Source organism: Crocodylus porosus, unplaced genomic scaffold, assembly GCF_001723895.1.
Source record: "Crocodylus porosus isolate Cpor-Errol unplaced genomic scaffold, CroPor_comp1, whole genome shotgun sequence".
Lineage (NCBI taxonomy): Eukaryota > Metazoa > Chordata > Crocodylia > Crocodylidae > Crocodylus > Crocodylus porosus.
The window spans coordinates 95,817,275-95,843,731 of NW_017728918.1; the positions used below are offsets into that span (position 1 = coordinate 95,817,275).

At 42.5% G+C, this 26,457-nt stretch overlaps 1 protein-coding gene across 1 annotated transcript in view; it reads right to left on the minus strand.

Moving 5' to 3' along the window:
• MCM9 (minichromosome maintenance 9 homologous recombination repair factor) overlaps nucleotides 1-26,451 on the minus strand; it is a 74,930-nt gene extending 48,479 nt beyond the window's left edge. The window contains 9 exon segments of the mRNA XM_019537963.1: nucleotides 6,460-6,579; nucleotides 7,862-7,987; nucleotides 10,445-10,645; nucleotides 13,550-13,631; nucleotides 15,725-16,041; nucleotides 22,555-22,871; nucleotides 25,909-25,922; nucleotides 25,925-26,052; nucleotides 26,442-26,451. Of these exon segments, the coding sequence (XP_019393508.1) occupies nucleotides 6,460-6,579; nucleotides 7,862-7,987; nucleotides 10,445-10,645; nucleotides 13,550-13,631; nucleotides 15,725-16,041; nucleotides 22,555-22,871; nucleotides 25,909-25,922; nucleotides 25,925-26,020 (1,273 nt within the window). The 5' untranslated portion in view covers nucleotides 26,021-26,052; nucleotides 26,442-26,451.
• Between the last annotated feature and the right edge of the window lie 6 nt (nucleotides 26,452-26,457).

Genomic DNA, 26,457 nt, shown 5'->3' on the forward strand with positions numbered 1-26,457 from the left:
ATTATGCTCACTAATACTAGGCTCTCAAACCCCTGTTAGCAAAGCAGTCTTTCTAAGCCAGAGGCAGGCAATTATTTAGGCAGAGGGCTGCTTATTGAGTTTTGGCAAGCCATTGAAGACTGCATGACAGACTTCCAGGGGCAGATGAATATTAATTTTCTAAATTTTTTAGGACCCCGCTGGGCCAGATAGAATGGCCTGGCGGGCCACATGTGGCCTGTGGGCCGCATTTTGCCCACCCCTGTTCTAAGCCCACAGAACAAAGCTTTAGGCTACCTCAGCCTTTAAATCCTAACAGTGTGAACCGGTCACTCTCAACCAGGGAGGAAGTGTGAGGAGATAAAGTGTGAAGGATAGATGTGGATAAGGACAGGCTTGGGCTCTAGGTTTGAGGAGATAAGCAGATAAGGCAGGCTTAGGCTCTCCCTGGCTGGTGACTCCCCCACACGCATTGCCCGCCCCCTCTGCAAGGAGGTAAGACCTGTAATAAATGTGTTAGTTTTTTAAATGAGGTGCCAATAAATTCATGTAAGTTATGGAGGAGTAACTGCAGTAAAAAGGCTGAGAACTGCTGTTGTAAAAAGATCACCTTTTTAATTTCACTTCCCTCCACACAAATCACTGAGACTGAACCACAGCATCCTGAATGTTTCAAAAGTGATTCTCAGAACAGGACATGGAACAGAGATAGCTGTAGTGGGAGTGAAAATTATGGCAGTGGGAAGAGGCCACTCAATGCACGTTCAGGCTGTGCGAAGCTTCAGGTGGTGATTTGATTTGGAGGAGATTCGGCCCGAATCGGTGGCCGAATCCTTGAATCCAAATGGAATTGGTACCAATTTAAAGGTCCAAATCGATTCAAAGCTCTGAATCAATTCAAAGCTCTCCAAATCTCTGATTCAGAGAGCTTTGATGATTTGGGTAGTCCCCGATGGATGCAGCAGGGAGCTGCAGCTGACTCCGAGCTGGTAAGTACTGGGGGGGAGGGGACCTTAGGGGAACCCTTGCCTGCTCCCCCAGCCCCCCCATGACTGCCCCCCTCCAGCTTGGTACTTAAAAAAAAAAGCCCTGGTGCTCACTCGGTGCTGCCAGACAGGGGGTGATTCCTGCTGCCCCATGCTACATGGGGGGCTCTGCTATGAGCCCCCCAACACTCCCCTGCTCCCCCAGGCCTTTAAGAAAAGAAAACGCTGAGAAAAGCCCTGGGACTCTAAGCGCTCCTGGTGCAGCCTCGGAGCTTCAGAGGCTTGTGCAGAGCCCCCAGCATGGCACGGCAGTAGTGATCACCCCTGCTGGCAGAAGCTGAGAGTCCCGGGGTTTTTCCAGTTTTTTTTCCCTTAAGGGGCTGGAGCTGGCCCGGGCAGGGCACCTGTAGGGGGGCTGGGAGAGCATTGGGGGAGGGGGCTTGTGCAGAGCCCCCCCACGCAGCATGGGATGGGGGCAGCGGGGATCATCCCCTGCCCAGCAGCACCCAATGAGCCAGGTTTTCTTTTTTTTTTTAAGCAAGTGCCGGGAGCTGGGGCAGCTATTGCCAGGCTGGGAGAGGAGCAGGGGATGGGCCTGGCCTGGCTGATTTGCCCAGATTGAATCGGGGCAGTGATTCAAATCACCGAATCAAATCACTGCCCCCTGAATCGGCCAAATCCAAATCCAAAGCGAATATTAGCTGCTTCGCATATGCCTAATACACATACCACTTGAGATCTGGGGACACTATTTTCCACATGCAGGGGCATGCATTGCCATGGCAAAAATGGCACAAATTTGTGGCCCACATGCTCCTGTATGTGGGGCTAGTGTGTGGCAAATTGTCCTGGGTTGGGTAGGGTAGGCTGCATTATCTAGGATCCTGGAGGCCCTCCCAGGGCAGCAGTGGTGCTACTCTGGCAGGACAGGTTCCCTTTTTGGTGGCGCATGCCCCTGTTGTGTGCACCGTGCTGCTTTTTTAGCAGTGTTTTTTTTGATGCTGGGATCTGGTGTCAAAAAAAACAAAAAAAAGAAAACCACATTGCAAATTAGCAGCATAGTGAATGGGTGCATGTGCACCACGTGTGGTTTGTAGCACCTCAGACTGGTTTGCTGTGCTGCAAACTGCACGTGCATGCTCATCAGGATGCGCCCTGGGAAGCTTTCAACACTGTTCACCTGCTATAGGCAGGAGGAAAAAGCACAGCGCTACATGAATTCAGAACCCAAAGGTGTGTTGCTGCAAGTTGTCCCCAGGGAACCAAATGTCCACACCATGTGTGCAAACGACCAGAGTGATAGTGGGATGAGTTTTTCTTCGCACAAGCCCTACCTTTTTCTCTGCACACTATCTACACCAGACCACTTAGACAGGTAATGTGATACAGGCCCCACTGTTAAAAATAAGTGATGCATTTTGTATTGTCCATATCCTTTTCCAGATAGGGACAATTCCTTCACAAAGATATCATATAGCTTAGCAAAGGCAGACAAAGTATTGTTTAAAAGTTTAAAAAAAAATACTCCTTTTATCTCTGGCACAATAGAAAATTTCATTCTTCCTTCCTACAGGCACAGGGATCAATGCATTTATCTCCTGCCTGGATTACTGAGACTTGTTCTGCCTCCCATTCCTGTTATATATCTCCCCCCAACTTCCTCACTGCTGTAATCTGACTTTTCCAATAAATCCTGACGCATTTGCACTGAATATTTAGGACTTTAATCCTGATCTTCCAAGCCATCAATAGAATCAGGATTCAGGCATGGTAACTACCTACATACCTGTGATCACGACCCACCCAGACAGCTCTTATACCTGGTATCCAGCTCACAAAAGCTTGAACAAGCTTGGTGTAATGTTCTTACTCATGGGGTCTCAGCCGAGAAATGGGCTTCCAGAGGAAGACTGACCATTTTCTTATATAAAAAGGCTCCAAAACAATGGAAGAAAAAAAAAAATCTATAATATACATACCAAGCAAAATCTCCTTTACCAAAGAAACTAATTTCATTCAGTTAACTGGGCAACTCGTATATTTACAGAAATAGGTGAAAAAGAAAATATATTTTAGATGTCTACATCACTGTCCTGCAACATCTCTCAACACTAGAGTGAAGAGCAATTTATTTTCTTAATAATCTCAGTTTGAAGGGAAGATTATACCACTAGTGCCAGCAATTTATCAGTTCCCTTCAGACTCATACTTTTGGTGTAGGGAGTGAGGTGTTTAATATAGGATTGATGCATTTGGTTTCTCTACCTCAAAAAGAATAAGTCTGGAACAATCTGTACTGTACAAGAGGACAGAAACTACATAATGTAAAATGTGTAAAACCATTAGAGAAAACATCATAATTTAACATTTCTCCATGCACAACCATGATGAACATCTGTTGGAGTTGGTGTGTAAAAAAGTGAGTTTACAAAGTCAGTATTTTTGGTATTGAAGTATAAACAGTTGGAAAAATATGCCACTGAAAATACCATACAAGACAAAGGATTCATTCTATGTTTTCACATACTAAAACTGAAGGTTAAAGATTCGAGCCATAGTCCAGCAACCAGTTATGTAGATGCTTAATTTTATGCACTTGAGCATTCCACTGGTAGCCCACTAAACTACTCTTGATATATAAATTAACAGGAACTATTGGAAGGCCCTCACCTCCCCTATACCTCTTCCAAGTAGTTGCTTAGTAAACACTTACTCTATTTTGTTCATTTTACAGAAGAATTCACTCAGTTTAATATAAAGGAAGAGATGCATCTACATCTTACTGATTCAATAAGTTCTTTTTCAGTACCTTCTTTCTCACATTAAAATGACAGAACCTTATTTCATCACCCTTCTTTCTATTATCCAGAGTTAATCACAGTATGTTAAGTATTTGTGGGTAGGCCCTTTCACAACATTGACAGTATGATACTGGATTATGCTACACTACAGTTAAATGATAAATTCCAGCTTTGCACTCCACCAGTTTTACACTGTTACGTCTCTACCTGGTATGTCCTTTGAGAATGGTATATTTAATGGTTGATCTTAGCATGAAACTGATTCTTTTTCCTAATAATTTCCAGAAAAATCAACTGAGTTATTTGAAGATAACATTCCAAAAGCAAAAGGAAGGTTTACCTCTTCCATTCCTTTGGAACACTTACACTCAAAGGCCACGTCCAGATGTGCAGGGGCATGTGCCTGCAGCAGCACAAATTTGTGCTGCTTTGTGCCACAGCGCACACCCCTGCACGTGTGCTTTGGTGAGGAACAAACAGTCCTGCTTTGGGCAAAGCGCCCTTTTCGTGTTCTTCCTGGCTCCTGGAGTGCTGAAGCACCTGGGGCACAAATGAAATAGCAGAGATGCACTGGCCAGTAGCCAGAGCATCTTCCCAGAGGACCAAGCCTCCATTTGTTCCAGTACATGCTACTGTAGCATGTGCCATGCCGCTTTTCTTGGGCTTTTTTTTGCTACCAGGAAATTCTGGCAGCAAACTCTGCCCCCATGCTACAACTCTGCAGTGGGGGACACACTTTAATCATCTGGGCGTGCAGTGTGTGGTGCTGCAAAGAGGTTTGCGCACCTCAAGCTGCATGTGCCTGTATGGCTGGATGTGGCCAAACAGCTAAAATGTGGTTGGAAGGTAAATGATTTCCTTCTGTGGTATTGACCTAAGATTCAAACTAAGTAGGCAGCAGATTCAGTCAGCAGTTCTGAAGTTATGAGGGTTTGACTCTTAATTATACTAGGACCTTGTCCATAGGGAAATTCAGTGTGCAGTAAGCTAAACTCTGAATTTAACAGCACACTAACTACTTTCTCCTACCTCTTAATGTGAATACACGTTGTCCAAGTCATAAAGTAGAAATTGTAGTGGCAAGGTACTAATTGCTTCAGATAGAAACACTTGTATTGTGCATTAAGAGCATCCACCCAAGGAGTTAGTGTGGAGCTGCTAGCAAGCTGTGTATTCACCTTAGCTTAGAGCCCACTAACTTCCCAAATCCTAAATCTCTTTTCCCCACACAAGCATAGTTATGTGTCTAGATATACTTCCAGATTTGCATTCATGGAGTGGTTCTTAACAGTTAAAGATGGGAAAATGGTGCATAGACATAAGATTTTTGTGGACTCGTTTTCCTTCTTCCTCTTTTTTTAAATAAAAAATTGACTGAGGTTTAACCATAGGTGGTATTATGGTGGTAGAGGACTTTTGCAAGGAGTGAAGCCCTTGAAGTGCTGAAACTTCACAAGCCACAAACCAATAGTATAGTAATCATGTTGCTCCAAGCTTGGGATGCAAACAGTTTAATGCGACTCGGCATCCAACTATTGCTGGATATTTGTTCAATGTCTAGGACACCAGCTTACAAATAGCATTGTATGAAAGTGAGAGCTCTGGTAAATTAAGATAAAGCAGAGGTACATGCGCTTGGCTGGCACAAGACGATCATTACTGACAAATGGATCACAATATTTTACTTCAGGTCAGCATCTGACAAAGACCAGTTCCCTGAGAAACTATACATCAGCCTGGAGTACAGTTTGTTCTCAGTTCTTACCATGGATGGATATATTAAAGATCACCCTTGGCAGAAACCTTCTATGGCTTCTCTGCTAATAGGTTTGCCAACATTTTGAATTCAAAATCAGCAATACACTTATTTCATAACAAATCTTTTGTAGATGGGATGCACAATGGACAGAGAGATAAGGTACTAGGGAATATAGATATTCTTTTGCTTTTTCCTGTTTAAACACACTGCTGTTTCCCAACGTTAAAAAAGGAGCAATGCAAAACAGAATAACACATTTATATTAAATACACCAGCTGAAATTCTTCGTATTATACCTGATTTGTGAACATACTGATAGTATAAAAGTTTGCTCAACCTCAGTAAATTTGCTATTTATATTGTCCTCCAGGAAGATTTAAGACATTGGGAACTTGGTTCAATTTGGAACAGTATCTAAATCACAAAAAGTATGTTCTTGAAAAGCATCTTAATGAGTCAACGATAATGCCTTAGTTTAAGATATTGCTTTAAAAAAAGAGACAAACTTGGCATCCACTCAAAACACACTAAAGAAGAGAAAATAGGAGAAGTATCTACTATGATCCTATTCCATGAAAGTGTCATGCACTGCCTTCTCTGGAGAAATGTCAAATTTGCCATCGCTAGGAAAAGTAATAAAAATACAGGCTCAGATTATCACCATGAAAACTGAGCAGGAGAGGCCTCTGGGCAAGACCCACTGAGTGTCCCCTAAAAAGGAAGCTCACTACAATCAACCTTTTAGTGCATAAAAAAAGCCAGTAGGGCCAGATTTCTATAGAGAACCATGCCAACTCTCACTTGTCTGACTCCATGGCATTTTTTTATATTAATATAATCAAACTAGTTTATGTTCTTGCTTATATATTCAATACCTCTGTCACTAAAATCACATTCCTAGGCACAAATTGGCACTAGTTGGAATATCAGATACCTGCACTTGTAGAACCAATCCCTGCAGTAAGCACCGATCGTGCCATAATCTTTACTGCATACTTCAAAAATTGAGATTTCCCTGTTCCAGGGTCTCCAACCAACAAAAGATGCGATTCACCTTGGAGGGAAAAAACCAGAAATGTACAAAATCTGACATTTCAGAGGAAATACATTGATTGCTACATTTAGAAAGACATGTATAGACATTAACTAAATTAATACTTTTAATCCTTGACATAAAATTTAGCTCTTCATACACAATATAATTGATAATTCAGTTGCAAGACTGCCATCTAGCATCACTCAGATATGTGATAAAATAGTATAATTCAGTAACTGCATTTAATCAAATTGCAATATTCAAATTCATTTCACATCATAACACAATTTTTTCCAAAATGATTAGATATCAACCCTTTTCAGAACACTTAGCACCTGGTTTTTGTATTTTAATATGCTTGTTTTGTAGACCTCCCACCCAATGAAGCAATCTGCTACTAGTGCTTAGTTATGATCCCATATTTAACTACTTATTTATTGCAGCAATAAACTAAACAATTCTTTACTTCCTAAGCAATACTTGCAAATGCTTATTTACAACTTCTACCATACTTGTAATTTAACAATATAAAGTAATTACAAAAGTAAATATTCTAGCTACTAACATATCCTTAAAGAGTTCTAAAATTATTTCACTGTCTTATAATACATTAATATGACTTAATTTTAAATAACTAAAGTTATAATGATAATTATTAGGCTTCTGAAAACTTTTTAAAAATTCCATGTTTTTATACAAACACCTATTATTTTACAATTGTTTTGACCTACATAGATTATGACCTACATACCACCTGGCACAGGGCACAATTGCCATCCAACAACAGAAGGAGAATCAGCAGGCAGATAACTTTCAGTACAAGGTCCAAGAGAAATATACTACCAATCACAGATGAAAAAATCTGGCAATACGAAGTGACAAATCAACCCTTTAATTTTTCCTTTCAACACAGGGTAGAGATCCACACTATGGAATATTAATATCCCACTCTCTGATTTATAAAGTTAAAAAAAAGATGAAACCTCACTTATCTAAAACAATGGACTGAAGTACTTTATTTAATGGAGCAGTGAAAACATACTCTTACTTCAGGTTATCTTAGAAAAATAAAGAGGATATAAATAAAAAAGAAAAACAAACATTTCTTTTATTTCCCTGAGTTACACAAGATACGGATACTCAAGACTGATAAAATGTAGTTTTCACCCAGAAAAATGAAATGATTATGTTTCTACAACTTTACCAAACCTAATACCAATAATTGTTCTTTTTTTTCTTGCAAGGGACCAAGCACAAGGGAAGAAATGGACTTCACAGGATTAAAAACAAGAATACGAACCTCTCACTCGAGTTCCTACAGCATCAGTCCTTTGCACGCCTCCAGCAAGTACCATAGCAACAGCGAGCTTCACTAGGTATAACCCAAACACCTGAGGACACAAGCTAGCCAAGATTTCATTCCTCCCTAGAAAAGGTGTGAAAAAACAGCTCTCAGCACGATTTTGGAGCTAAATGTGATGTAAACACACATGCAATCCCCTCTCCTCTTGATGTATCACTCCACCCAGAGGTATCATTATTCCCAGTGGGCAATTTTCCTAACCAGAGAAGTAGTGTGGGCAGGGGGGCTCTATTTGGATGGGAACCAAATTCAAGATTCCCTTCGTAACTCAGCCCCTTAGAATATCCCTTTGAATCCTGGCACTATGGGCGTTTGCAGACGTAAAAAAATCAAACACCACAAAAAGAATTGATGCTTCACTTTAAACTCGGTACATTCCTGCACCAAGCACCGTGCATGCCCAGAAGAGACAGTGCGTTACTTCAACCCAGCCTGCCTGACATTTGTAAAGATTGGGTGCTTTAGTCAAGCTTTTTTGGCATGTTTATCTAAAAGCTGATTGAATACACCAAAAAGCCCTGCTGAAGTGCCCAAACTTTACAAGCACTGCAGAGCTGTGTTGAAGTAATGCATTGCTTTTTCTGGTAAAGCATGCTTCTTGGGTTGTTTTTTTTTTTTTTTTTAAACATCTGCAAGCAGCCATTGTGTTCAGTTAGGCACCATAAAGTCAAGTCCACAACTAGTGTAATCTGGTATTGCTCCACTGATTTAAAAGCAACTATGACATTTAATGCTCAAATGTAGTGTGTGGTAAAACTCAGTGAAGTCTCCTTCTGCATACTCTCTCAAGTACTACAGTGCTCCATCCTGATCTGATGACTAATGGCAGGGGAGAAAGGTGTGATGGAATCAGTTCTGCTCTGAAGCATTAACATTTATCAGAAATTGAGGTTCCAGTCTTACAGATGCTTCTTCACTGGAAGTGCACAAAGCCAATGCAACCAGTCGAGAAGCAAAGGCAGTCCCTTACATTTCTAAAATGGATTATTTAAACTTGGGTATCAAGTGTGTCAGAAAACTGGGCTAGTCATAGGTATCTGAAGTGGGACTGATATACAATTTAGGCATGCAGATCCAACACAGCAATCCTGGAAACCCCAGCCACCACCTAAACCCTGGAGTTGCTTTATCTCCCCAGACTCCTGAAGTTGCATGTGTTTGCATACGCAGAACTGTCCCAGTCTTGACAGGACTGAGCAACTCAGTCCCTGCCTCAACTTAATTCTAACTAGGAATCAGAATGTAAATCTTTTTACTACCAAAGTTTCCTCACAGGCTCAATTCAAGAGGCAGTATTAGAGTATGTATGATTAATGTACACAGGATCAGGCTCCTCACAGAATTTAGTGGTGGCCATGCTTTCTTTAAGAGACAAAAATAATAACGGGGCTACCACTTCTGTACAATAGGTCTAATGGCTGGAGCTCTCCTCTTTGGCCAGTGGTTCCCAACCTTTTTGGAGAGGGGAGGGGGGCTCCCTCATGTGCTCATGCTGTGCTCGGCAGCGAACCCTGAAGCGCTGCACACGGAAACACCAACAGCAAACCTGGAAGTGTTCATCTTGAACACTTTGTGACCCTAGGTTGGGAACCACTGCCTTAGGCAGTAGCAGACCAAGGTTCAATTTCCTCCTGTCTGAAGGGATAGGAACCCACATATCCAATACATCTGGAGTGTGCCCTAACCACCAGCTACAAGCTACTTTACATGGAAACACAGTCCATTCTGCTGAAGTTGTACCACTGTTCAGAACAGAAGTCAAGATTCATGTGACAAGAAGGAGCCTGACTCTGATGCCTAGTGGTCAGAGCACTTACCTTGGAGGGAATCCTGGGTTTCAGTCCTCACTGTCAAGATTATGTCTGTATTTTACATTAGTCATTGGTAAAATACAGTAAGAATCCTTGGACTATACAAGATCTGGCCCCCACAATTCCTTCTGCATGGTGTAGTTTTTTCTTGATTATAAAACTCCTTTGTTCCCCTCCATATCATACACATATAATTTGATGCTCATACTGACTCCTTGTAAAAGGATGTTACATAAAACACTCTGACAAGTACAGTGGCACAAAGCTCAGAAGAAGAAAAATCATGGTAGTACATTTTTGGTGTGGATTTCAAGGACATAATACTTTTTTCAACTAATAATAGTAACCAAAAAAAGCGAATTAAGTAAGAATTTATATCTCATGTTTGAAAATTATGTATAGCAAGAAATTATTTCTCAAACTGCCATGACAAGACTGACAGACATAATAGGTAATTTAAAGTAAAATTAAGTTCCTTGGAGTTCTGTCCTCTTGGCCTGAGATAAACTCTGATAGGTTAATATAGGATTTGCTATTTTGATACTCCTGAAATGAATGGGAACCAAATGTGCTCTCCTCCTCTGAAAACCTGCCCAGCATTCTCCAAAGAGGTCTGTTGGATGGGGGAGGAAAGCAAAAATACTGTCAATAACATAATGTTGCCTCCGCCAGTGTCTGCACACAATGTTGAAAATGTTAATCTACAAACCTGCTAAGGGATTACTCTTATGTTTTTCCCAGAAGTCTTCAAATTCCTTGCGGACCTCCTCATCAATTATAACTCCTGCTAGTTGTTCATTATTTACTTTAATGTAATTGGCTTTCAAAACAATCTCAAGGTCACAGCGCGCATCCTGATGGAAGGGTTTCCATCTCTGCATTACCACTCCATACACTGTGATGTCATCACCTGGGTGTAGGGACAAAAATAGTCACAATAACATCCCAGTTAGTGGATGCAGACATCTCAGCTAACATCTAAATTAAACATATAATAAGGTAGTTTAGAGTAGACCACATAATGAGGTAGTTTATCAACAGTAGAACAGCTGTTGATAAAAGGGAAAAATGGAATTACTCAAACTACTGTAGGTCTAAAACAGACATTTTTACCAGGATTTTTTATGTCTACAAATAAGATATGGAACAATTATTTTGTATTTTTAAATACTGAAAATCTAAAGCAAACAAAAGGAACAGGTTAATCCTTCTTAGGAGTTGTACAAGTACTGTTGGGTTAAAAACACATTTTTCTTCCCTATCTCACAAACAGCATTGACAGTCATGACACTTGTTTCCTTTTTCCAGTTTTCTTATCTTATGTGAATGAAGTGAGAAGAGTCATGGCAAGTTTTATCTGGATCAGTATCATTTTCAGATTATCATGCACTAGTAGGACACTTCCATATATTATTATTAATAGAACGTATTCAATTGTGTTAAAAGAAACTTCAGCTGAACTTACTAAAACAAAAATGGAAACAACTTTGCTTTGACAGAGCTCTGTGGATAGTTTTAGTAAACTGTCACAGGGCGCGGTCCCAGGAGTGGCCGTGATCTCTCCTGGCGCCCCCTACCGTGCCAAGTTGGTGTCAATGCACCCTCGTTCTCGCCCACCATGTCTTTGATGACAAAAGTATTAAGGGAGGCTGCCTTTTGCCCCCTTGGACACAGTACCCCTGATGTATCCCAGTTTGAATCCCGTCTTAGCAGACCCCGTGAATTAAAGCCTCAAGGGCTACGTGTGGCTCCTACCACCCCTAATACCACGCCCCAAGCCTCTCAGATGTATCGGACGTTGTCTTGTCAAAATCCCTTGCTGCGCCCTCACGGCGCCCCCTTGCTTGCCTATCGCCCGTGCCCTTGCAGACACACTTTGGGCTCATCTCAATCGCCCTCCCTGGGGCCTTTCTCTGTGCTCCCCGCGGACGCTCTTTGGCCTTCGTCGTGGCCGCGCCCTCACTGGGGTTCTCTCTCTCTCTCTCTCAGTTCTGTCTGCACTGGGACCTGTCTCCGCGATTCCCGCAATCAAGGCTCAGGTGGCCGTAGCCATGCCTGGCCCCCAAATTCCCCTCTTGGGGCTTCTAGTCCTATGCGCCCTCCCTGGGGCTTAACGCAAGCACCCTCTGGGCTTATTGCCAGTGCCCACTCTGGTGCTCCTCACAATTGGGGCTCAGGTGGCTGTAGCCGTGCCTGGTCCCTAAATCCCCTCCTCGGGTCTACGATTCCTATATGGCTCAGGCGGCCTTGGCCTTATCTGGCCCCCAATGCACTGTGCCCCTTTTTAGGGCTCTGGGGTCAGTGCACCCCTAGATGCGGTGCCCTCTCTGGCACCGGGGTTCCCACACCGTTGTGGAGCCCCTAATGAGGCCTCCTCCAACCCCTATTAGCCTCACCCGATCCTCTGGTGTAACAACAAAACAAAACCATAAGCCAATTGGCTACAACTCAAACTAAGCCTCCTGGCAGCATGTAAACCTCTATGCTGCCTGGCTAATCATCAATCAGATCCCTACCAGCGCTTTCTCCTCCCAGTATCCTCGAGCCAAAGCTATTCAGGCCATCAAGCTGCCTACTCCAGCAGAGCTCCTTCTCCCATGGATGTTAGTGGGGAACTGCCTGCTTGGCCTCAGCCTGGCTGTTTATATAGGCCAGGCCCTGGCCCCTTCCGGTCAGCTGACTGAACTGTGGTTGCCCCAGCAACTGGCACCTGTACCTTTCCCTAGGAGCAGGCACTTCAGTGCCCTGCGACATAAATAATTCCAGTTTTGTGGGTTTTTTTCTTTTGTTTTCATTATCCATATTAAATTATGAGTATAGTTAGTCAGAAAACTCCACTTTGGTTAAAAGAAAAAAGAAACTCATGCTCTTTTGTTTTGGCATAGACAGGTGAAATTCTATGTACTGTAACTGTTTGCCTTCTGATAGTGCAATAATTCTGTACTTCTGTCATTCCTCTCCTTCATTTTTTTCTTTAAGTTTACCAAAATCAAACGTGCCCACTGATGCCTGGAACATTCCCTCATGTCTTTTAAATAAATTAGATGTGGCATTAAAAAATTAAGGCATTAGAAACAAACAGAAAAATGCCACCAACTAAATATGAGACCTAATTTTTTTCTCAGCTAATTAGGGGATCTACTATCTTGGCTCAGACTAACAGTCTATCTAGTTCTGTTTCCCTTCTACAAGAGTGGTCAATACCGATCAAAAACCTTGGCCAAAGTGTTGCTTTGAGTTAGGATGATTAATGCTGAATGCAGTATTTCTGATATAAGTTTACAGAACCAAACTGTAATGTTTTGAATATTATTTCCCATTCTTTATGCAGCTTAATATTTCTTACTTTTTTTGACTGTCCCTATAGGCTAAGCAGGCATTTTGTTTGTTGTCCTTTTTACATGGTAAGCCACGGTACATGGCTTTCCAAACCAAAGAGGAGAGGTGCACCACACCCTGGGTCAATTTGGCCACGTGTCCCAAGGCATCTAGTTCTGTACAAATCTAATTTAACATTAACAGGTGTCAAAATTTTTCTGAAGGCTGTGAAACACTGCACAGCAAAGGCAAGCTGCCAAAACATCATGATGTCATATATGGGAATGATATTTTCTATAATAGTATTAAGTTGTCAGATTAAGACACTGAGTTAACACAACAATGCTGTGGCATACAAGCGTATCCCATCAGACAAGTCCTCAAAACTAATGGCTGTATTGGAGATGCGGTCTTTCAAATGAATTACAAGGTTCAAAACATTCTAGGTTTAATCAAAAAAATATATAACTTCAAAAGGGAATATTTCAGTCCTCACCAGACTTGCAACTATCAACTAAATCATTTTCCAAGACAACCACCATAGAGCGAGGAATGCTTCCAACAGATAGTCTTTGAACCTAGGAAACAAAAACAAAAAATTATGTATTTTTCACAGGTATACCATCTAACAACCATATACTGTTGCTTTAGGTTGCAAAGGAACCTTTGGCTTGTGCACCAGTGACCCATCTTCCTTTCCCCACACAGGTGGTCATCGCAGAATTTACATAATGAACCTGCTACTTTTTCAAGGACTTCAATGGAAATTTGCTATCAACAACGACAAAAACAGAATAGGGTCTTAGATTATCCACTGGCACCTGTCTTCTGAGGTGCCAAATGGCTTCAATGTCTTGTTGGAAGGAGCTCTACCTGAGCAAGGTCATTTTCAAAAACTGAACTTACCAACTGAGAATTTCTTTAGGCGTATTTTCAATAAAAAAAAAAGTACAGGCATTTATTCAACAATAAATACAGGCATGAACACCTCTCTAAAAAGTAAATGTCCCCCCACTCTTAAATTATATATGGAAAGAGGACCTAATGATACACGTATTTGATCCAAGCTTTCAGATTTGCAAAAAGTTTACACGTGGGTCTGCTCCCCTGAAAAAATACCAGCAGGGGAAAACAACTCAAACACAATGAGAAGAATACATATTGACAAGGATGTCAGTAATTGTTGTACTTATCTTTTCCTCCAGGGAACAGCCTATGCAATCTTGTCATAATCTATTTCTGTCTAAATCATTTTTTTCCAGCTACACACAAAATCCTACCATAATGCTAAAATGTACACTATAGACAGAACAACAATCAGTAGTACCTTTTCTTTCACAGCAAAGGCTTATCCATATTGGGATTATAGATTAATTTATTCTCTGGTGCCTGGAAACTATTTCTATATTTTTGTCTCACATAGGAGTGCTACAGGCAGTGGATATTGGTAGCAAATCCATGGATTCTGGCAGATATCTCCTATACACAGGGTCAATTCACCCCTGGTTTAATTCCACTGACTTTTTCATACCATCAAAGAATCTGTCTCCACAATGCAGATATTTTGGGGGTTCAGTAAAAAGAAGGGAATTAAAGTCCTAATAAAAATTAACTACCTTAAACAAGAATAAAATGAATAAGCAACTTGGGAATCATGCAATCAGAAATATTTTTACTCCCTCACTCACTGGTTATTCTTAAATTTAAAACATTTTTTTATTTCATTCCGCATAGTTCTGTTTTTGTATATATGACGTTCTCACACATATTACTCTGAACCCTCTTATTTTGGAAAACCTAAAACAAGTCAATTAAAGAAAAAGAATTATGAATAAGTTACCGTACTGAACCAAGAAATACAAAATAAGAAAGACGTTAACTACAATGCATCTTATTTGTTTTCACATTCCATAGAGCTTAGACTTTTTCAGCTCTTTGGACTGGGTTGGTTGGCACTGAAAAAAATATCTCCCCATTGTACTTAACTTTCTCAGCTAAACAAAAGTCTTGGACATTCACTTAGGGCTAACTGTTAAACACAGGAATACATATTGCCTCAGACAACAAAACATCTAGTAACCACTTGTGAATGTGAGTACAGACTGACAGGCACAGATATCTGTAGATATGCTAAGATGCAGCAGTGCTAATACAGCTGGCATTTACCAACACAGAGCTAAATTGATTCCAGGGGAGCCATCTCAAACATCATTATCTCACACATACAATCTACGCATAGTTGGCTCAAACAGACAATTTGCATGTAGTGTTATACGTTTTGAAAGCCCCATGCTTTGGATGTGGATATTGTGATGCATAAAAATAACTTCATTTACCTAGTACAGGAATTTTAGTAGCTATAAGCTTCATTTTTCAGTTCTTTAACTTAAAGAGTCTGACCAACAAGACAACACTGCCCTCCCACTGCAGCAATTGTTTTAAATAACTGTAAATAGTTTACAACTTTTCTAGTTATGATGGCATCTTAACAAACTTATTAAATGATCAAGGGACAAATTCACTGTTGACATAAGCAGGTGCAGTTCCACAGAAGTTAATGGGTTTGCACTAGCTCATGACAGTAGCAGATAAGCCCACACTGCTCTTCCTATAATTATTTTTTATTGCATTCTTTTTTTTGTTTTAACAACAGCCACCCTCAATATTTTACCTGTTCTTGAATTTTGATTTCTTGATAGTCTCTGCAACTGGTGGGAGCAGCGTTTGTTCCTGAGAGACAAGTGAATTTGGATGAGTTGCAGCCTTCTTCATTTGGGCAGGCTGATGGACGACAGAAAGCATAGTACTGCTCAAAATCAGCCCTTACAACAAATATATGTTTGCATTTATTACATATATAATTCCGCTCGAACTCCAGGACCTTCACTAAACTAGTACGAATAACGGTACCAGTAACAGACAAGAAGTGACCCACGTCTCTGGTTTTAGGGATATGTTCTCTGGTTAGCTCTGGACAAACAGGCAAACCTGTCAATAAAGATATATAAAGTATTAAGAGCATGAAACTAAATTTACAAATATGTAAGGTGTATGTATGTTAGCTGCTCAGGGAAAAAGATACTTTCTCAATTGGAAAAGGAGCGAGAAGGAATAAATACAAGATAGACGCATTAACAGTCATAGTCACTTTGTTAATCTGACACTATACTACTCACAAATATCAAAACACATTAAAAGATTAACACAGGACACAAATATAATAGCATTATTACCCTATTTTTACAAGCTCTAAATAATAATTCATAATGAACAGTTTGAAATATTTTTATTTTTTCTGTTCATGAAATACCTGCAAACAGATCCTGGTACCCTCAAATATACTCACTAAATTGAATTATTCAATGACCTTCTAGTGAATTTGATTTACTCTTCAGCATCCTATTTGTAATATGAAATTTGAGTTGTGCTGTTTAGCTGTGATCAGGCCCATAAATCACGTTTCTCTGATTAAAGAAGCATAATTCATAATCTGGTGTGAACACTCAGACAAAGTTAACTTAAAATTCATGTGAACATTTGCTCTTACAGCTCGCTTTCCATGAAGATCCATATCAGTACGAATTACTTTCAGAAGAGCTGCTGGAAAGTTAACCTAAAGAGATTATGAATGCAACCAAAACAAGTTTACTTACTAGTTCAAATATACATGACAGAATATTTTTGCGGTACTTGCCCCTTCTAATTCCACCCTAACAGTCAGTTCCATTTACTTGTACTACACCCTCCTTTTAGCTGTGCATAAAGCAGTTTGCACCATATATCCCAAAACTTTCAAAGCAAATCTGTTCAACATTTTTGATTTGAAACAACATCTTTCATTTAAAATCTAAGCAAAATTTAGGGAAGGGAAGGGTGTTAAAAAGGACTGCAACTAGAGTTTAATTAAAATGTTTTGGGTTGACCCAAAATAATTTATTTCAGCATTTTTGTTTCACTGAGACAATCCAATCTTACCCTTCCTCCCTCAAATTTCTTTCCATCAAATTAAAATTCCATTCTTTTATAGCTCTACTTTGGCAAAAAAAATTTTTTTCCAGCAATAAGTGTGATTTCGATGACATTTATAAAGCATAGCATATCTGACACCAGAGAGGGAGCGACAGCATTTCAAGTGGCTGATGCACATTTATACGGCATGATTGTGAGTGACTATGAGAAGTGCAGAGAGATTGAATTTGGAAACATGTCAGTCAGTTGTGGTCTGTCTAAGCTCAGCAGGCCCACTGGGATACTTTGGTTGAGACATACCAGCTTCCATAGCCAACACCATTACAAGGGAGCAATGTGGCTAGCATTCTTGTCCAGCTGCTTCAGACTCTCTTGCCCAAGGAATATATTTAGAGTAACAGATAGCCTCCACTCTGAACATTTTACACTGTTTGCCAAACTCTTCATCTGATCTATACAGGTACCCTTGAATGAGTTTTAGTAATGTAATGAGTTTTAATAATAATGTAAATAGTTCAACTTTACTTGACTGCTTAGCCATTGAGCGTACACTGATGTCCAAGCCAGTGGTAATTAAGCAAAAACTCCATTATTTGTTAACAGATATCCAGTGAAATAAAATTTACATGCAAACCTCTATAATACTAAAGTTCAAGTGGATAAGTGCATCTTGTAATTTCCCCAGAAGCAAGAGGAACTTGTACAGCTAAGCATCTTCTCTCTCAGTCCAATGCACCAGAATACCAGGGCATATGCCAAGGCTTCTCTCACCCCCTCTGAGTAGAAAGGGCCTTCACCCAATTTTGAATTCCTGCAGATCCTTTTCTAGTCAAGATTTATGTCCTTGATGCACTGAGACCACATTTTCAAACACAGCACTAACCACACTACTTTTCCTCACTGCCATCTGAAACCTTACACGACAGATCCATCAGATCTTGCTTAGGCTTCTTCCTAGTGACTCCACAGAAGGAGATGGGCCATATCCTTTCCCTTCCCACCCTCTTTGGAAAAAGAATGAATAGTCTTCACAAATGGAATTAGAGTTTCCAGAGCCCTATGCCTGTTAAATGGACAGTAGCATTCTTACGAAATTAGGCTGAAAGAACCTTTGGTCCTTCAAACTACTCTTTCTTTCTGCAACAGTAATAAACTTTCTGTAGGTGTGGTCTATCCCAGGGCTGCTCAACCCTCAGCCCATGAGGCAGATCTGGCTCACAGAACCATACTATATGGCCTATGCTGTTCCCCTCGTGGCTGAAAATTTGGCAGCCAAAGAATGGCTGCAGCTAACTACTGTTCCCCTGCTATCAAATTTCCAAACATGGAAGGAACCCCATGGGCCAGAAAGCATGGCCTTGATTGAGCTAAGTGGGGCAGCAAGGAGGCATGCGGGAGTGAGCAAAGCGGTGCAGGACTGAGTGGGGTGGCACAGATGCATGCAGGGCTGAGCCAGCTGGTGTGGAGTTAAGTGAGGCAAGGCCAAGCACAGTGGCATGGGACATGATCCTAGCACATGGGGCTCAATCTGGCCCATGGATCAGCTGTGTCCCATTTATCCATCCCAGGGGCCAAAAGATTGAGCACCACTTGTCTACCCAGAAGTTATTATGCCCAGACCTTCAACTGTATCTTTTGTATCTTAGTGTGTAGCCTAAGAGCATGTCAAAGAATAGAAATGTTCATTTTAAATCTAAAAGCTAAGCCAGATCATTAATAAACAGATGTAGAAAAAACATTAATTCATCCCTACTGTTACAAACACAGGGAGAAGCATCACAATAGCTGATCTTCAAGGGGTAGCAAGCAGGAGGCTATGCATCTTTTTTTACCTCCCATAATTGTTGGCTGTATAAAAGCTACATAAATCATAAAATAAATGGAAAACTTTTATTTTTTGCTAACGGAGCTCACATAATAGAATTACAGGAATTGCAGTTCAGATTCTATTCTTTGATGTACATATTATAATGACAATAACTGTGAAATCAAGCTCATTTGAGGGAAACACCAGATATACAATACAACTCAGATTCTTCTCTCTCAGCACTACTAAAAGATTAAATAGATATTGATCATCCAAAGCGAGGGATGTAGTGGTTCACTACGGTGCAGTGATAAACAAACCCTGATGAATATCACTAAGGTCTGACAGATTCTTCAGAAAATTTTGATAACAAGATGAGAATAATACTCAAAACCCACTTATTATAGGTTGATGGATTTCAGTGCAGTATGTCACCATATCACATAAGTCACAAAACAGCTCCTGGGAAACGAATGTAAATGGAAACTGAACCACTTAGCTCAGTTTCCTGAGTGTCCTTCATATACAATAGCCTAGCATTTTAGTAACTTTTGGAAAAGCTGCTTTCACACCTGGCCACAACCTTGGTAACAGATTTGCTGTCATGTTACATTGTGACAAAAGGGATGAAACTTGCTTTTATTGTTGATCACTTCTCTCAACAATGTACCATATTTTCTCATATTCTACATGCCCCCAAATAAGACATGCCCCCTGTTTGTGGAAGACAGAATGGAGAAAGAAAGATTTTTCTGGAGTCATAGCTGAGCATATGAAAGAATAAATCCTCCTGGAAAAACAAAGTGTCCAGGAAGTGTGGCATTCCAGGAGACAGCCTGGGTGAGGCAGCAGAAACTTCTTGGTATGGCAGGACAGCAGCAAGGCCCCAGACTCTTGCAGGGGCAGAAGCAAGACTGTTACTTCTTTATATAAGTTCCTATAATCAGGGGTGTCAAACATATGGCTGGATTCAGCCTACAGAATCACTCCATCCACCCTGCTGGTAGTCCAGCAGGCTACCAGAAGTTGGGGGGTGTTGCCTGGCACAGAATAGGGGTCCCTGGATCCCAAAGAACATGGTCATAGGTGGCAGCCCCCCAGACCTGTGCTGCCACTCAAACACAGTTCTGTGCTGCTATGCAAATGCAGTCCCACACTGCTGCATGCCTCCGGATGAGTACTGCTGCCTGAACATGGCTCCATACTGCCTAGACCCACTGTAGTTGCTGTTGGCCCCACAGATCTGGCCCTGGAGGAACCCCTGCAGTCCAGATCCGGTTTGGGACCCCGGGTGAGTTTGGCACTCCTGCTGTAAATAATAAAGTATAGATTCTACACCATATATTAAAGATTGCATGCAACAGCTCACTTGCCCTGAGCCGGCTCAATTGCTGCTTCAGGCACAAGTGATAGTGTTTCACCAATAGATACTGCAAGTTCTTCAGTGGCTGTGAGAAAGTTAACACTGGACTCTCTCCCTCTACCTGCTCGATCACAAAGAAATGGCGACTATCTGAGCACAGTGTTTGTATGCTTCTATTTACGCAAAAACAAATCAGCTTCCCTACTTAAGAAACATACTCCAGTTTTAGAGGGCTGACTCCAGGGCTAGGGACAGACATTACACATAAACCAGTTTAAGTTATCAGAAACTGATTTAAACCTGTAACAGAACAGAAGTACAGTGTACATAAACCAGTTTCAAAATGGCTAAAACCAGTTTGAGATAAACCTGGTTGAATGTAGTATCAGACTTAACTGATTTGGGTCAAACTGGTTTATGCAATGTCTGTACCAGACCCCTTGCTAGTTTAAGTTAAACCAGAGTCCCTCAGCATGCTCTCTGGGCTAGGCTCTCTTTGCCATTAAGGCAAAGTGGGCAGGGAGGGGGCTAATTCTTCCCCTTGCCCTCACTGCAGTGGTCCCTGGGGGGCAAAAGGTATAGAGGGAGGGATTAACCTCATCCCTGCCCCCTTCACCTTAATGGGGTAATGCCGGGATGGCGTCTGGCCATGTCCCGCTGCTAGAGCAGGAATGGGATACGAGAGGGCAACAGCTGCTGCCAGAGTGCTCAGGAGGGGGTTTATTCCCCCTGCCCCTTCCCTGTCTCATGGGCAGGGACTGTAGCTGTCCCAGCATGGCCCCATTAAGGCTAAGGGGGGGCAGCCCCACACAGCCTCCCCCCTTCCTTCCTGCCACATGGCAGTGGGGAGCAGGGGAGGAAAAAGAGGAGGGGAAAAAGTACCCCTCCAGCTCTAAACAGAGCCCTGCTCCCAGGGCAGGGAGGGGAAGGAAGCAGGGGGATGAGTCCCCCTCTGGGGCCGGACAGCCCTGCACAGAGTCCCCCTTCCCACCCTGTGCCAGCGGGGGAGGGGAGGGGGCATGGAGAAGAAGGAAGAGCAGGAAGAGCCCCCCTCCCTACCCCATGGCCATGGGGGAGAGGGAGAGGGGGAAGAATCCTGCTTTGGGGCCACAGAGTGCTCTGTGCCTGGATTGCTCCTGGCAGTAAGGGAGCTGCTGGAGTGGGCAGAGCTCTCCCCTTTCCCCTTTTCGTTCCCCTGTCTTCCCTCCAGCCACAGGGTCTGGCCATGCTCCCTCTTCCCCCACTCTCCAAACCCTGCAGGCCAAGGTTTGGGTTTAAACACTTCCTCAGTCTTACTCAGGCCTACCAGGACCTGGCCATGTGCCCACTTCTGCCCAGCTTCCCTATGAAAGGGAAGGGAGGGCTGCTCTAGCACCCGCGGGCTTTTGGCTTGAGCCACTGCAGACATGTACCTGCATTTCTGAAATGAAAACAGAATGTCTATCCACTTGCAAACTGGTTCAATCTTTCCAGGTTAGACTAACCTACAAAGATGGAATCAATTCAGGCTTGGGCTTTTTAAATGTCTGTCCCTAGCCTAGAGGAAAATGTGTGGATCTGGCATGTTGAGTGAATACAGCTTTCTGCCTTAAGAGCCAGCAGTTTAGGGTAAGGCTCCATCTGCATCACAAATACCAATTTATGTCAGAAGAAAAATTAGAATACAGTTATCCTCCATAATGGAGAAAATGTAAGTCTGTTTTGTAGTGTATATTAGCTCCTACCATATCCCAAAATTGTACAAAAACACCTGTAGCAGCCAAGCTACTAAAGGAATAAAGAGGGACCAAAAAAAAAGGTATAAAACGCACACCATCTACAGAATACCCTACTATTTTTATGGAGTGCTCTCCCTATCAGCTGCAGACTCACAGGGTTTCCTGTCCCCTAAACCTGACAGGTAAAATGGCACAACAAATAGGCCTGTCCCCTGAACCTGCAATGAGCTCCAAGCATCAAGGCCTTATACTGTAGTAGACAGTAACAATAACTGCTTTTCTATACTGGTCTTCAGAACTTCAAATGCTACTTGGGCTATTTAACTACTCTAACCCTACCAACCTTTGTATCTTTCAAAGTTTTTTGTTCTCTCAGTGAAGCTTTATAGAATAAATAATGACTTGCTGAAAGTGTTTTTCTCTCTGTGTTAACATATGCTGTAGTTTCTGCTTTCTTAAATACATATCATCAGTTCTTTCTTGACTTTAAATATGGACATTGTAAAAATAAAATCAACTAGCACACAGTAAGTTTTCCCGCCAGACAGTCCAATAATTACTACTAGACAGCATATAGTAGAATTTTTTTTGAGTAAAAGATAGATCTACCACATATCGTGGAATTACACATATAAATGACTCACCTGATATCCTGACATGAAGATTCTGCTTGATGCTAAGACCATGATTCTGGGAAGTGGGCTGCAGAGCCACCAGAGCTGCTCTGCGTAATGCATTGTCAAAAATAGGGAGCACTTCATTCGGAAATGCATTGAAATACTCTCCAATTTCCATATTGGTCTCAAAAAGAGTCAGGGCATCAACAACTATCGGATAATGTTTCTCATCATCTTGCTCTCTTAAGATATGCAAAATGTCATTTTTGTGATGTTCCAAAACGTAGGATTCAAACACTTGTCCAATTAGGTTTACTTGGTCAGTGTTCAATAACATATTGAACCTATGGGCAGAAAAAAAAATTAATATCCCCCAAAACAAGTCCAACCTTTTTTTAATACACTTGCTAAGGCCACAAGCCCAGAATGTAATCTATTTTTAATTTACAATAAATAGATCATGTCAAAACGAAAGTAAGACTATGCAAGATTGTGTCTTATTTACTAGATTGCAATATAGATGCTCTGTAAAGTGCTTTGAAATTTGTGAATGAGAATTACTGAACAGCAAGTATGTATCAACTTTAGCTAAGGGGCATAGTCTAAGCTCCTTATGCTCTTATTTAACTTTAAACATTCTGCATCTATCTCAAGTTTCAATGGGTGACTACTCTTGACCCCAAGGCAGCCATTCCCATAGCATGGGTTGAAACCTCAAATGGTGTCATGAGCCTCACAGAACTTCAGTTATAGCAGTCAGGCTTTTTCTAGGAGCAGGGTCACAAGAAGACTCACAGTGGGACTTCCCACTCTAGAGAAGATTGGGAACCACTGCTCTAGAGGCCCCTTTTCTAATTGAAATTATACACCAGCTTCAAGAGGCCTAGTCCTGTGGTACTTTGTCCTATGTTTGTGGGATTGGGGCCTTAAAATTTAAAATTTCTCAAGGTGGAGATTGTATCTTACCTACAGATACAAACTTTCCCTGTAGCTGTGGATAAATGGTTAACACCTTAAGTTATAAATACTCCCAAGCTATAACCATAAAATAAAGCAGTTAAAGCAGCAGTTTGCAGTGTTTACGCTCTGATGTTTTCCTTTGAGGCAGAGGTCAGGGTAGAGTGGCACCTTAAATATCTAAATCAGAGATGCATGAACTTTTATAAGCATGGTGGCTTCTTTCACCAGGTGCTGTGAAGAGACTGCAGGCCTTTTCACTGCTTTCAAGCAATCGTGGGCCAGTGCCCACCGAGAAAAACTATAAGCCTCCCTTGAAAAGTGAGGCCATTGAGAAAGCAACAACTGATTTCTTGGGACAAATAAAAAGAAAACAGGGAAGGGAGTGAGGTCACAGGTTAACAACAAGGGACCTGGATGAGGGCATTGAGTAGACCACACTGGCCAGAGCCCAGTGCTCCCTGAATGAGTCAAGGGAGCCTGTGGATGCTGACCAGTGAAAATCTGCCCAGAGATATGAGAGACTGCAGGCCTATTTGATGTGCCGAAAGATCATGGGCTTGGGCACATCATAGAATGGAGACACATCAACTAATTTTGGGGGTCAAATAAAGAGAAAACAGGAAAGGGAGGGAGGTCATAAGAACAGGCATTTTGCCCAGTCTCCTCCATCATATAGGGGCAGAGCGGAGACTGAAAGGGAGAGTGAACTGGGTAGACCAGCATTTTTTTTCCCTACTGTTCCTCCCACTTGCAGCCTCCAGCATTTAAGGTCCAGGAAGTTCCGATTCAGAGACTGTATCCCTGAGTCCCAAGCTCCATGGGGCATCCCTTTCCTCCAAGAATCAGTCCAACCCCTTTTTGAATCTGGCTAAACTGGCAGCTTCTACAGCATCCAGCGGCAGCAAGCTCCATGCCTGAATGACGTGCTGCATGCAAAAGAATGTCCTCACGTTAGTTTCAAACATGCTTACTCCTATGAGAACCCAGCACAGGTCACAGCTTTGTAACAAGGGATTCAGATGGCAATGCAGAGCACAGCCAGCACCTGCTGCCCCCTTAATGAGACGGGGGACGATGCCTGCTGAACTTGCCCAAAGATGTGACAGAAGGCAGGAGGCAGAGCTGCCGAATAGAAAGCTGTGATTACAATACGGAGGGTACAGATGGGGGAAGGAGACAGGATGGGAGCACTGCTGGGAGAGGCCAGGTGGGGAGGAGAGAGGAAAAAGGAACCTCACCAACTTGGGGTCATAAAAGCTTTTTTTTCTTTTTTGTTTTTTAAAGAATTTTTTTTGTGTCCCTGATCAAATTAGCCAGATAAGTTCCAAATCCTTTGAATCCTTCAAGAACCATATGTGCCCCTACTACCTTGACTCCAGACCCTTCAACCTGGCGCTTCAGATACTTCCAAATATTTAGGCAAGCATCCTACATGCAGGTCGAAGCCCGGGGCTTAGGGTTAGGATGCCCCCAGGTTTTGCTTGCCCTCAGCCATATGGCTGCAGGAGCAAGCTAGGAAGGAATCTCCTGTTTCCATAAAGCTGGTGTGTAGCCAAGATTCTCCTGCTGGAAGCTGGCCACTGGGAAGTTAACTATGAGGCTTTTGTAGCGAGTCCTGTCCCCAAGCAGGCAAGAGTGCACCCTCCACTACACAGTGCGATTTTAATTGCATTATCTTGTCAGAGTATTTCTCCTGCCAGGGAAGTATATAGAGGTCATAAAAACTAAGCCAGGGAAAGGGGTGGGAATGGCAGGTGATGCTTCCGATGGTCCTGATGGCTAGTGCATCTCCGATTGCTTCTGGCACAACAGCACTTCATGGTGACCCTGCCACCCTGCAGGTCAGTTAGGTTGACCCCACCTGGGGTTGAGCTGGGCACCAGTGTCGCCAGGTACATGACAGTGATCCTATTTGTACCATCATTTCAACCTCTGTGCAATGCATGATCAATAACAGTAAGTGTTCAAAACATACAATAATTTCTGAGGCAGCTAACTGATGTTGCACATGCAAAAAAAAAAAAAAAAAAGCCAACCCAGGTCACTCACAGGGAGTCTGAACTGACTTTTGGGGGGAGGAAGGGTTGTTTTGTTTAAATACATTTTTCATGTTCCTAGCCAAATCAAGTCCAAATCCATGAGTCAGTCCAGAGCCATAAGTGACCCCACAAGTAGCAAACATCCTCCATCATCCTCCAGGGGCTTCAGGTATTTCCCAAGTCTTTCGGCAGGCATCTTACATGCAGGCCCCAGCCCAGAGGCTTGGGGTTCAGATGCCCCCAAGTTTCGCCTGCCCTCAGCCACATAGCCCAGGAGCAAGCTATGGGAGGAGCTTCCCATTTCCATACTGTGGGCTTGAAGCCCCAACACCTTGGCATACTAAACCGCGCCAGATGAACAGTTAATCCCGGGAACGCTTACGGAAAACTGCCTTCACGGGCCCAGATGTGCAGTGTTTCCTCTGCCAGGTCAGACTTCTGGGTTTGCTATCGGGACCTTCTTCAGACTGCTGGCCTCCAAAGACCTGGTTCATCTGTAATGACCCCTTGCTCGCTTGCTCGCTCACTGCGACTTATGGTGAGCAAGTCAATAGGAAAGCTTACTTGTATACTTAGAGGCATACTTATGCGCGTAATTTTTCAGCAAATACGACGGCGTTGAGCTTCCAATATGATCATTTTGAACTTCCAACAGGATTATTTCCTATTTCGGACCTGACAACTGTGCCCCACCGCCGTGCTTCAGGCGGCCCAGCGCTTCCTGGTGCTGGGCTCGCTCGGGGTGCTCAGCGAAGCGACCAGCGCGGCCGGAGGAGGCGGGAGAATGGCAGGCGCCCCGGGCCCCGCCCCTCCCTGCGGCTTCCCTGTGCCCGGGGCTGCGGCGCAAGGAGCGCCTTGGGATCGCCACCCGCCCGCCCAGAAGCCCCCGGGTTGCTGGGTTCGCCGCGCCGTTACCTGCAGCCGCCGCTTC